This window comes from Eleutherodactylus coqui, chromosome 13, assembly GCF_035609145.1.
Source record: "Eleutherodactylus coqui strain aEleCoq1 chromosome 13, aEleCoq1.hap1, whole genome shotgun sequence".
Lineage (NCBI taxonomy): Eukaryota > Metazoa > Chordata > Amphibia > Anura > Eleutherodactylidae > Eleutherodactylus > Eleutherodactylus coqui.
Window position 1 is genome coordinate 29,622,308 of NC_089849.1, and position 12,455 is coordinate 29,634,762.

At 44.9% G+C, this 12,455-nt stretch overlaps 1 protein-coding gene across 1 annotated transcript in view; it reads left to right on the plus strand.

Moving 5' to 3' along the window:
• PLCD3 (phospholipase C delta 3) overlaps window positions 1–12,455 on the plus strand; it is a 67,652-nt gene that overhangs the window by 19,565 nt on the left and 35,632 nt on the right. The window contains exons 2-5 of the mRNA XM_066587264.1: window positions 4,025–4,183; window positions 4,880–5,108; window positions 6,627–6,756; window positions 11,960–12,185. Of these exons, the coding sequence (XP_066443361.1) occupies window positions 4,025–4,183; window positions 4,880–5,108; window positions 6,627–6,756; window positions 11,960–12,185 (744 nt within the window). The remainder of the gene's footprint in view (window positions 1–4,024; window positions 4,184–4,879; window positions 5,109–6,626; window positions 6,757–11,959; window positions 12,186–12,455) is intronic.

Sequence of the window (12,455 nt, forward strand, 5' to 3'; positions counted from 1 at the left end):
CTTGCCACCCATGCGATTTCTGCCCCAGGAAAGAACACCTAAACCTGAAGTGCAAGGATTATTCAAATTAAAGGGGCTGTTTTTCAGAAATAGCTCCACTCTTGTCGGTGGGCTGTGGCTGGTATTACAATGTAGACTGATTCACTAAGCTGCAACATTGGACATATCCCAAACACACAAGTGGTATTCTTGAAAGAATGGACCCATAAGGGACCTGACAGGACACATAAGGGACCTGTCAGGTCCCTTATGGGTCCATAGCTGCGGGCAGTACAATATATGTACATCGATCCTTCTCTCCTGCTGCTGATTGACAGGCCTCTTCCTATGCATAGTAACACAAACAGACCTGTCAATCAACCTCTGGAGGGCGGGGGGAGCAGTGAATATATGAATATTAATGAGTCGCATCGGTGGATAGCTATAAGTGACAGACCATTAAAATCAACATGTGTATCACTACATCATGCTGTCTGCCCAGGTACCCATAAGGAACCTGACTGGTTCACTTTAACCATGTTATAATACCTAAATAAATAGGCAACCATGTAATACATGAGCATGTTGAGTCCAGCACGTTGCGAGTTGCTCTCTCTAGAAGATCTCAGATCTGGCCCTTGGAAGGGATTCTAGGTGGGCACCCCTCTACGGTGTCCCTATGCTCTAGTAGTCCAGAAAATAAAGAAAATTAGGCAACCCAAGTGTCAAAGCTATTGCCAGGATTCAACACTTAACTAACCCACTTGCTACTCCAGAGTTGCAATCATCAAGCAAAGAGACTTTTGCCAGCATCCAAAAGTGTAACTTTGTTTTGGCACCAACACATAGAAACCACATATCAAGTTTAGAGAAGACAAGGACCCCTCCATATGTCTACATCTGGTGTCCTTGTATTGGTGCTAATACAAGTTACACCTTTGGGTGCCGGTGAAAGTCTACTGATTTGGACAAATGGGTTGCACTCATCGGAATCAGATGGCACAGTTAGATACAGGAAGGTGTACAGCAGGATCCTCAAGATAGGCCCTTACTGCTTAAAGGTGGATATAAGTAACCACCACTGCATATCTTACAAATGCTTATATCTTCCTGACCCATAAGATTCCCGTGGGTGAATAGGATAAAAGGGTTAAAGGGGTTGTTCGGGACGTTACTATTGATGACCTCTCCTTGAAATAAGTCATGCATTATTGATTGAGGAGGGTCTACCACTCGGGATCCCCGCTCTGATTAGCTTATATTGGGTCAGCTGTCAATGCGGACAGAGCCAGAAGCGGACAACACTGTTTCTAGTACAGCAGTCCGGTTTGCCAATGCAGGCACAGCTGCCATTGAACTCAATGCAGTACCAACTACGGACAGAACTGTCTACTTCCAGCTCTGTCCGCACTGATGGCAAGCCTGATTGGTGGGGATCCCAAGCAGCGGACCGCTGACGATCAACTATCCTGAATATAAGTCATCAATAGCAACGTCCCGGACAACCACTTTTGCGTTCCTCACCCCTCATTTTTCCGATTACAGAGAATATCATTTTTATGGAGAAATGCCTAACATGGAAGGCCTACCGTGACCACCCAATAAAAGAAAGGAAGTGCAAAAGACCATTTGTTGGGTTTAGCGTAAGGATTTGTTTCCCTCTTGGATGAACCTTCTTCCTGTCCCACTAAGACATGATGTAAACACAAACAAAATTCTTGAACTTGTTTAATGAAACGTTCCACTCCAAGATGTTATGTTCTTATTAGTCAACTGATGTTTAATGAACTCAACCTTAAGAAAGTGTCCTCAACTCTCATAAATTCCTTCCGAGAAACACTGTAAATGTGCCAACAGATGGGACGCACCTTTAACCGTTTCCACCGCATGAAGAATACAGCCCACCAAACCAGATTCTTCTGAGACAAGGGGGAAGAATGTCAGAAATGTACAGTGTGGATTGATAAGATGTCGGAAACCACCGTAGCAGGTTCTTCCTAACCCGGGACCGGTGGAGGGAACGTTTACTGATGAGGCGCAAGAATGGACAAAGGTTAAACCCTTGGATTGTTGATGTTTTCGGGCAGCACACACTGTATACAGCATTAGGCTGAATACTAAGCTTCTTAGCAAGATCTGGATTGAGACAGGAGCTTAGGGATTGACAAGCAGAATCCGGACATTCTTGAAATTGTATTTTGCGCAATCCAGTTATCAATTCCAGAAGATATTTTTTTTGTTTCTTTTTTTGCTCCAACTTTAGTAGGCATATGAAATATATTGGAAGCGCTACGGAATACGTTGGCGCTATATAAATAAAGATTGTTCCGATTATTATTATTTATTGGGGCAGATTTACTAATTCTAGTACACATACCACCTTTATTAAAGGGATATCCCACTAAAGACGTTGGGAGTGCGGAAGATTACCGAGCACATTGATCTTCCTCACTTCCATAGAAGTGAGTGGAGTGAGGGTCATGCATGCACACCTCCACTACAATATGCTACATGGCCACGGGCTGAGATATGCATACACTTGTATGAGCGTACCCTAAGAGAAAGATAGTCTGGCTTCCTGCAGATCTATTACACAATGTGCCACTGTGATAAAATTGGCACATCTTCTGACCGTTTTGTCTTAAGTTTACACTGCTGAAATAATAGACCGGATTAGTAATTCTGTCCCGTTGAGTTTTCCTAGAATGCTACTCCATAAGTCGTAGATGTTTGCCACTACACCATCCATCTAGCAGTGGCTGAACCAGGTCTGGACTAGGTCACCAATGCGCTTAGAAGTTTGCAAAACTGGCCGCTAACCTTTTGAGTTACTTTATATTGATGCCTATGAAACTTCACTAAAAACTGGCTTCCTGGGGTGGTCGAACTAACTTCCAAGGTGTACCATAAACTGCTCTTCGCTGCTAAATATCTCGAATGAGCTTTAGGCTCATCAAGGAATTTGGGACTTCTAAGATGACAAACACACAAGGGTTTCTTCTCAATGACTCACCACCCTTGGGTCTCTACCTTGAGGAATGCAGTAGGTCTACCTGAATTTTCTTTTACTTCCTCTTCTTTATATAGACCGGTGTTACCGGCTGATCTCTGACTTTCTAGGATATATTATTTCTTCCTCCCAAGGGCATGGAGTCAGTAGCCCGTGTCATGTGGTTTATTACACATTTGCTCCAACGTGTTCTGCCTCCTACATACAAGACTGCATTTACAAAACTCGAATAAAAGTAACTTTAAAATGTAATAAGACTAGGATGACCATTAGACATGAGTTGGGCCTTGGAGCTTAGTTTATCTTAGACCTTTCCATGCATCTATTGTATTGTGGTGCAGACATCCAAGATGACCAAGCCCATTGGCTTGGATGAAGTGAGATGTTGCTTCTCTAGAAGGGTCAAGATATGAGTGGGGACATAGTAGAAAAACCACTGGCTGTTTTCTGCTGACAAATGTCTAATATCTATGGGAACCTCAACTTTTGGAGAGATTAATCTGTAGGGACAGCTGTTGCTGTAGATTAGACAGGAGATCATCACCCACCACTCATCCACTCGACTCCCCCCATCCCTCCTTACTTTACCCTCCCAAGTTCCACATTAGCCTCCTTCTGTTTACTGACCGTTACTTTCCCCGGCACACACTGCGGTTTCCCAGGTGTCTCCCGCTTAGGTTTGTATTATCCCTCTGTAAACATTTTGCAATAAAGGAGACGCTTTGTGGTCGGCTTGAAAAGACCGGCCAAATATACAAATCTGAGTCACGTAGTTGTAAGGAATGGGGATGGGCTGCTGCAAGCACAAGAACTGCTATGCTGCCCGCTGACCGTTTTGGCTAATGTTGCGTTTAGACGGAACGATTATCGATTAAAATTTAAAAATCGAGCGAGAGGGAACGATAATTGTTCTGTCTAAACGCGAGCGAATGGCGAGCGAGAATCGTTGACTTGTCACTTGCCGTTCAGTTTCTGCCGGAATGAAATCCAATGTTGCCTCGTTCACTGGGATAAATTCTGCCTTGTTTTCTACAGCTCTTTCGGATGATGAAGATGTTAACACCATGCTGGTGGGCACTCTGCTCTGGAAAATTAAGCCAGGATGGCGTCAACAAAGACTATACCGGCTCGAATCTGATGGGATGACCATCTGGTATGAAAGCAAAGCGAAAAAGGCACGGTCCAAACAGATCTGTGAGTACCAGTAGGCATAAGCAAAGTGTCAGACCCACTGGGCTTTGGGAGCCTGCATGCAAGTAAAGGGAAATATCAGTGGCTCCTGACATCCTCTTGGCCTATAAAGGTTGGGAAAGGAGTGTAATGGAAAGTATGCCCTTGGCCCTTCTGTCCTGGGATGGATGGTGCGATGCCTTAAACATGCACAAGTTGGGGGGCCATTTACTTTTTGTATTCTAGCCAGCGCCCCTGTACTGTCTGTACAACCAGAGCTTTTGTGGGTAATTTTCTTGATAATTCAATGGAGGCTTTAATGATTTGGTTAGTTGGCCAGTGTGTGCCAAATTGGTTAGCATCCCAGTAAATGTGCCCTAGCAGCTCTCACATTTGCTGCATTGCTTTGCTTTGTACTTTTGATTTAAAGGGATTCTGTCACCAGGTTCATGACGTTTGACTGAAGCTGAGCTCCAAATCATGGAAGCAGGCTGTACCTGCCACTCCCTGGGTGCAGCATGCAGACTGACAGCTCTCTCCCTATACACAAAAGGGGAGAAAGCTGTCAGTCTGCATGATGTGGACGGGGAGAAGTCTGCACGGGCCACCTCCATGACTCGAAGCTCAGCACCTAGTCAAACTTGATGAACTTGGTGACGGAATCCCTTTAATGTCATTGTGTGTCTTCACCCCCATCCCTTGTTGTGTCTTATATCACAGTTTCTGTTCTACACATTGAGTCTGTACGTGAAGGACGGCAGTCAGAGGGCCTTCGTAGGAATGGTGGCCGCTTCCCAGAGAACTGCTGTTTCAGTATTTCCTTCATGGGAAGGAGAAAAAACTTGGACCTGGCTGCATCCACTGACCAAGAAGCCCGTAGCTGGGTGCATGGCCTGCAGAAACTCATGGAAAGAGCGGTGGCTATGAGCCAGAGGGAGAAGCTAGTTCAATATCCTTTTGCAAATACATGGTAGCCATGAAGTGGTTGCCAAGTACAACATCACTGTTGCCACAACAAATTTCTGAGTCCTATAAGGTCAAGGGTTCCAACTGTTGACTTATTGAGGCAACTGTATTCAGTCCTGGAAGTGGTTTGCCTTCTTATTCCTAATACTTCCATGTTTTCTCAACTGAGTCTTATTCATCCTGCCCCTATATTTCTTTTATGCCCCTCATCCTTTCCCTTTTGAGTTTTAGTTTACTGAGACTCCTCTTTGGAACCCCTTCTGTTAAACCTGTATGAAACGAGGTGAACATGAGTCTTGCCTAAGAGTTCTCTCCTCCCTATATTCTTATGTCATCTTGAGTGTATTAGGAACTGCATTAGGAACACCTACTCGATAGGTCCACCTTTTTGGGTGACCACACACCCTTTCAGGTGTCAGGGAACATATTGCAAAAGATGACGAACATCCTCCGTATTCCACAGATCTCACAGCCCTTTCCAGCATATCCAAAACATGTTCAATAGGGTTAGAGTCCAGTGATTTTGGGGGCCAAGGCAGCATGGAGAATTCATTGTCCTGTTCCCCCAACCACTTCCTGAGTCCGATGACACAGATCGTTGTCCTGCTGAAAGGTGACACTGTGGTTAGGAAAGATTTTCCTAAAGATATAGGTCCAGTTGGTCCCTGTAGCATGCACCATGCAAGGTTTGTGGTATGATGACCAATGGTCCTTGGCCATGCCAGGAAAATTTTCCCCTAGCCTGTTGAACCCAAATGGTGCACCCATGGGATATGGCACCACAGTGTTTACACCAGGTGCAACCCAAACCATCTATATGGTTCAACAGGAAATGGGACTTGTCACTCCAGACAACCTTTTGCTATGTGTCCAGGGTCCATTGACATCTTTCCTGGGCCCATGCAAGACGTTGTTGGTGATGGCCATCAACGGGGCACCCTTGGTGGTCTTCGGCTATTGAACCCCAGTCAATACAAGCTATGCTGCATAGTCATGGTGGAAATTTGTCAAACTTTCCCGTTGTTGGACTTGAGTCAGTTGGTCTACTTTAGCATGTTGTTGCTGAGATACCAGACGTGCCACTGGATGCTCAACCTCAGGATCAACCACACATGACCTGCCGCTGTGCGATCTTCTGTCGGATGTCTGTCCATGGGTCAACCAGTCTTGATACCATGGTTTAGGAACAGCCAACAAGTGCTACAATTTCAGAAATACACCGTTAGGCACCAATCTGCATGCCGTCAAAGTCACTCAAGTCATGACGTTTACTCATGACTGTCAAATGTTGCCTTCAGCTGCACAGAGGAGAGGTCACGTTATCTGAGAGCAGATCATTACGTGGCCATCACGTGGTACCACGTTACCGATCACAAGACGGCATGCGCCAGCTGTTCCTGATGCATTGGTTCTTCAGTGTATGTAGTATGTAGTACACAAGTATATTTTACTCTTTCCCCTCCATATTTTCACTGTACTGTCTTCCTTGACTGAGATGCATTTGGATCCGGGATTATCTGCATCAGGCGGACAGAGATGGGGATGAAAAGATGAGTTTCCAAGAAGTGAAGAACATGCTGAGGATGATTAACATCGATATGAACGACATGTACGCCTACTCGCTCTTCAAGGTGATACCCTATACATATTATATGTACACTACCGTTCAAAAGTTTGGGGTCACCCAAACAATTTTGTGTTTTCCATGAAAAGTCACACTTATTCACCACCATGCGTTGTGAAATGAATAGAAAATAGAGTCAAGACATTGTCAAGGTTAGAAATAATGATTTCTATTTGAAATAACATTGTTTTTACATCAAACTTTGCTTTCGTCAAAGAATCCTCCTTTTGCAGCAATTACAGCATTGCACACCTTTGACATTCTAGCTGTTAATTTGTTGAGGTAAGCTTGTGAAATTGCACCCCACGCTTCTAGAAGCATCTCCCACAAGTTGGATTGGTTGGATGGGCACTTCTGGCGTACCATACGGTCAAGCTGCTCCCACAACAGCTCAATGGGGTTCAGATCTGGTGACTGCGCTGGCCACTCCATTACCGATAGAATACCAGCTGCCTGCTTCTGCTGTAAATAGTTCTTGCACAATTTGGAGGTGTGTTTAGGGTCATTGTCCTGTTGTAGGATGAAATTGGTTCCAATCAAGCGCTGTCCACTGGGTATGGCATGGCGTTGCAAAATGGAGTGATAGCCTTCCTTATTCAGAATCCCTTTTACCCTGTACAAATCTCCCACCTTACCAGCACCAAAGCAACCCCAGACCATCACATTATCTCCACCATGCTTAACAGATGGCGTCAGGCATTCTTCCAGCATCTTTTCATTTGTTCTGCGTCTCACAAACGTTCTTCTTTGTGATCCAAACACCTCAAACTTGGATTCATCCGTCCACAACACTTTTTTCCAGTCTTCCTCTGTCCAATGTCTGTGTTCTTTTGCCCATCTTAATCTTTTTCTTTTATTGGCCAGTCTCAGATATGGCTTTTTCTTTGCCACTCTGCCCTGAAGCCCAAAATCCCGCAGCCGCCTCTTCACTGTAGATGTTGACACTGGTGTTTTGCGGGTACTATTTAATGAAGATGCCAGTTGGGTACCTGTGAGGCGTCTGTTTCTCAAACTAGAGACTCTAATGTGCTTATCTTCTTGCTTAGTTGTGCAACGCGGCCTCCCACTTCTTTTTCTACTCTGGTTAGAGCCTGTTTGTGCTGTCCTCTGAAGGGAGTAGTGCACACCGTTGTAGGAAATCTTCAATTTCTTAGCAATTTCTCGCATGGAATAGACTTCATTTCTAAGAACAAGAATAGACTGTCGAGTTTCAAATGAAAGTTCTCTTTTTCTGGCCATTTTGAGCGTGTAATTGACCCCACAAATGTGATGCTCCAGAAATTCAATCTGCTCACAGGAAGGTCAGTTTTGTAGCTTCTGTAACGAGCTAGACTGTTTTCAGATTTGTGAACATGATTGCACAAGGGTTTTCTAATCATTAATTAGCCTTCTGAGCCAATGAGCAAACACATTGTACCATTAGAACACTGGAGTGATAGTTGCTGGAAATGGGCCTCTATTCACCTTTGTAGATTTTGCACAAAAAACCGGGCATTTGCAGCTAGAATAGTCATTTACCACATTAGCAATGTATAGAGTGCATTTGTTTAAAGTTAGGACTAGTTTAAAGTTATCTTCATTGAAAAGTACAGTGCTTTTCCTTCAAAAATAAGGACATTTCAATGTGACCCCAAACTTTTGAACGGTAGTGTATATATACAGTATTTGGGTAGGGCAACCAGGATGGGTGTTGGGGGGAGGTATTATCATATAGGACAAGTATGATGGTCGCCATGGCATGCCGGGTGTTGTAGTTGATGATCACTGACAGGGAGTTCACCATTATAGTATTTACCAATTAGTTCTGATGATATCCTGAAATTTTAAAAGAAGTCTGTCCGCACATAATAAGCCCCTAAACCAGTAACCCCCTTAGGGCTCGTTCACATCAGCGTTATTCTTGTCCGTCAGAGGAGCAGCAAAACAGAAATAATGGTTCCATTTTACTTTCCATTGATTTCAATGGAATTTTTTGAGTCGCGGTTACGCTCAGTTCAGTTCCATCCTGATAGTCCCATCATCACCAAGAAATAACCATTTTTCTGCTGCGCGTGCCATATGAAAATTAGCATTTAACTGTCCAGTGGGCATTCCTCTTGCACCAACTGGTTCTGGGTTTCTGCGCCAAGTCCTGCCCAACCCTTGCTTGATGAATGACGGCTACATCTTTCTTCAGCTTATACTGTGCTTTCCAACTCCGGTACATGCTAGACTTCATGCATGTGCAGTGACCTGCCCTCTTGTCTGCATTGGCACCACTGGCGTCCTGAACGTGTGCCGCTCTGTTTGCCATGGAAGAAGGTGAAGAGAGCTGTAGCCATCGGGCAAGGAACGGGATGGAGTTGGGAGGACTTGGCGTAGAAACCCAAGATCAGTCGGGACAAAAAGAACACTCATAGGGTTGTTTACTGCTCATTTGCAAATGGTGCGCCGCGCAAAAACTGCGATTTCTTGATGGCTGTAGTTCTATTAGGTGAGGAAAGCACAAGAAACACCGACGGCGCTGCGGTGCAGAGGAATGGTAATTGGGGTATATGAAATCTTTATTAGTGCTACACGATGCTCATTCGGGCAGACCAGATTCCGTATGTAGGGGGCCCGCAGCGGATTCCGGCTGTGAGCCTGGCCTGTCACCCTGCGTACCTTATTTTCTTGTATTGCGGATGACCGCGGCGGCTCGCCATCAGTCATACTTAGTTGAGTTTTGTTTTTTTAACCGTTTGCATTTCCCACGCCATCGCTTAGCGAAGACATGGGTGAGGCGGCCTTCATTGACTTCAATGGGGATCGTCCAGGTGGAATTCGCTGACAAATAGAGAATGCTGCGATTTTTCCTCTGCTCGCAGAATACGCAATTTATAGTGTGAGTGTAAAAGCGAATTAACATGCTTTTCTATTCCCATGTTTTGCCGCGGACCCTCTGTGTGGATTTTGCAAATGGGATCTGCCTGTGTGGGCCAGGCCTCAGCTGACCCTGTAAGCCCCAGGGGCTCAGTCAGATGAGCGTTATTTTTTCACGGATGTATAGGTCTGTGAAAAGGAAACGCAAAGCGGATGTAAAAAAAAAACACGTGACCGAAGTGACGGACACGGTTTTTATCCCTACTTGTGCGGTCACACGATGGTAAAATTTGCACATAAAGTGCGGTCCCATCGCTATCCCCCGCTGCGGCCGTATCAGATCTGTTAACGTTTGTCTTCCAAGCGACTATGTAAAGATGTGGCTGGGTTAGGGGGCTTATAATGTGCTGCCAGACATCCGTAAATAATCAGGTACCAGGGTGTGGTGTGGTCGTCCCCCATAACTATACATACAATCTAAAGTATATTTATAGGTGAGGCCGCCCTGCTGGCACCACATCAGTTACGACCCACCAGGACCCGCACTCGTCATGCGTCCCCTGACTAGCGCTGCAAAGCTTTGCAGTGAAGCTGCTTGTGGTTGCTGGCTAAATTTACAGTGCCCAAGAGGCACACGCCCAGTCGTCCTGTGAGCCCCTGCCAACACTCCATGTCCCAGCATTGCAGACACTCTGCTTTTTTATGTTAACCCCATAAGAGCCTGTGAGCAGAATAGCTTTTTTTGACTGTCCGATACTAGTTTTTCGGACTCCTTTAGCTTTTTAAGGACAGATGAGGAAGGGGGAGGGGGTTAAAAGTTTATAAAACATCTAACATACAAGGATGATACATAAAGCAAAGTACTGTAATAGTATAAATGTAGCAAAGTACAATTCTGCCAAAGTAGAAATAAAGTTCCCGCCTCTGTTATGCAGCAATACAGAAGCAAGAATACACAACAGCTGAACAGGACAGAGCTACTTTCAGAAGTTTGGAAAACTTTTTGAGTAACTTCTGTGCTAGCCCCTCCCCCCACTAGAATCTGCAGGACGGCACTGTTTGGAAGCGTCCTTCCAGGCACTTGCACATCCATAAGGTGATCTGTACAAGCTGGAAGCATTGACAGCTGATGAGTAACCCCTCAGTGACCAGTGTAATTAGGGTCCTAAATGATTAAACACTTTTCAGCAATTGTGTACCCTTGTTGGTTTAATGGCCTTAATGTTTTTTTATTTGTTGGGCTTCAAAAATGATTTTTGGCATTCCTAATTTTTATTAGGTGGCAAAAAAATAGTTTTCAATTCAATAGTTCTTTATTTAAAAAGGGGGTCTCCAGTCCTATAATATTGAGAACCTATCTTTGGAACACCCAGCTGATGTGAAGGGGCCATGCACTGCGTCAGTCATGGCCAGGAATGGTACTGCAGCTCTCTTCAATAAATGTGAATGGGAGGGAGCTGTAGTACCATTCTGGGCCACTATTCAGTGGACAGCGTTCTGGTTCTTCTGCTCACTGAGTGCTGCTCAGGCTCAAAGGGAAAATACGGGCAGTTATAAACTGCTTCTATCTTCTTTTTTGGGTCTCCGAAGTGCTCCTTCTAGATTGTAGCTGTTTAAAGCAGCGACACCAAAGGACATTGCTGCAGACTCAGGACCTGCACTTCCCACCATCCAAAAAGAATTGGCAGTCATTAAAGGGGTTGTATCAGATTAGAAAAACATGTCCATTTTTATTCAAGAATAGCGCCACTCCTGACCAAGGATTTTGACTTGTACTGCAGCTCACTTTTGTTCAAAGAAATGAGCCTGAGCTAAAGCACTGCACACAACTCATGGACAAGACTAGCACTTAGGATAGGTCATCAATAGTAGATCGGCAGAGATCCTCCTCATGGGATCCCCATCGATCAGCTGTTCACCGGGCCAGTGCTCTTATGCACTGAGCTGATTTCTGCAGGAAGCAGACAGCTCTGTTCTCTCTGCAGTGGCCAAGCTTGGAATTACAGCTAAAGTTTCTATGGAGGCAAATGGGAACTTTGTTTGTAATACCAAAGCCTAGCCACTACAGAGAAAATGGAGCTGTCTGCTTCCTGCAAAAATCAGCTCAGTGCAAAAAGCGCTGGCTCAGTGAGCAGCTGATCAGTGGGGATCATGTGCGGTTTACCCCCACCGAGATAACATTGATAGCCTCTCCTGAGGATAGGCCATTAGTAGTTTATAAGTGGACAACCCCTTTAAATGGGATGAGCTGTAGTACTTTACATAATCACACCTCTATATACAAGAAGGGGCTACAGCTTATGGGTACACCATCAATTAATAGTCCCAGACAACCCCTTTAATACGACCCTGTTTCCTTCTGTGTGTAGAAGTGCGACCGCTCCAATACAGACACCCTTGAGGACTGTGAGATAGAAGAGTTCTGCACTCAGCTCATGCAGCGGACGGAGCTGGAGGAGATATTTCACCGCTACTCCGGTGAGGACAGGGTACTTTCGGCAGAGGAGCTACAGGAATTCCTGCAGCATCAAGGAGAAGAGGCGACTCTGGAGAGGGCGCAGGACATTATCCAGAGATTCGAGCTGAATGAGAAAGGTAATGGCGAACTTCATCCACATTAGCACCGCACTGCACAATGCAGACACGGGGAAAAGATTCAAAGGATCTCTTGTAACGGTTGTAGAAGGGAAAATTTGCATTCTGATAGTTTTTAGAATCAGATTGTTACTTATTACCTCTTTCAGGACATGGCCTAGTTTGGTACTTAAAGCCTACCCGAGTTTTCAACAAGTTGTCTAAAATACATCAAGTTATCCTCACACTCATTTACTGCTGTTTGCACCGTTTCACGTCTGTAGCTTCTCA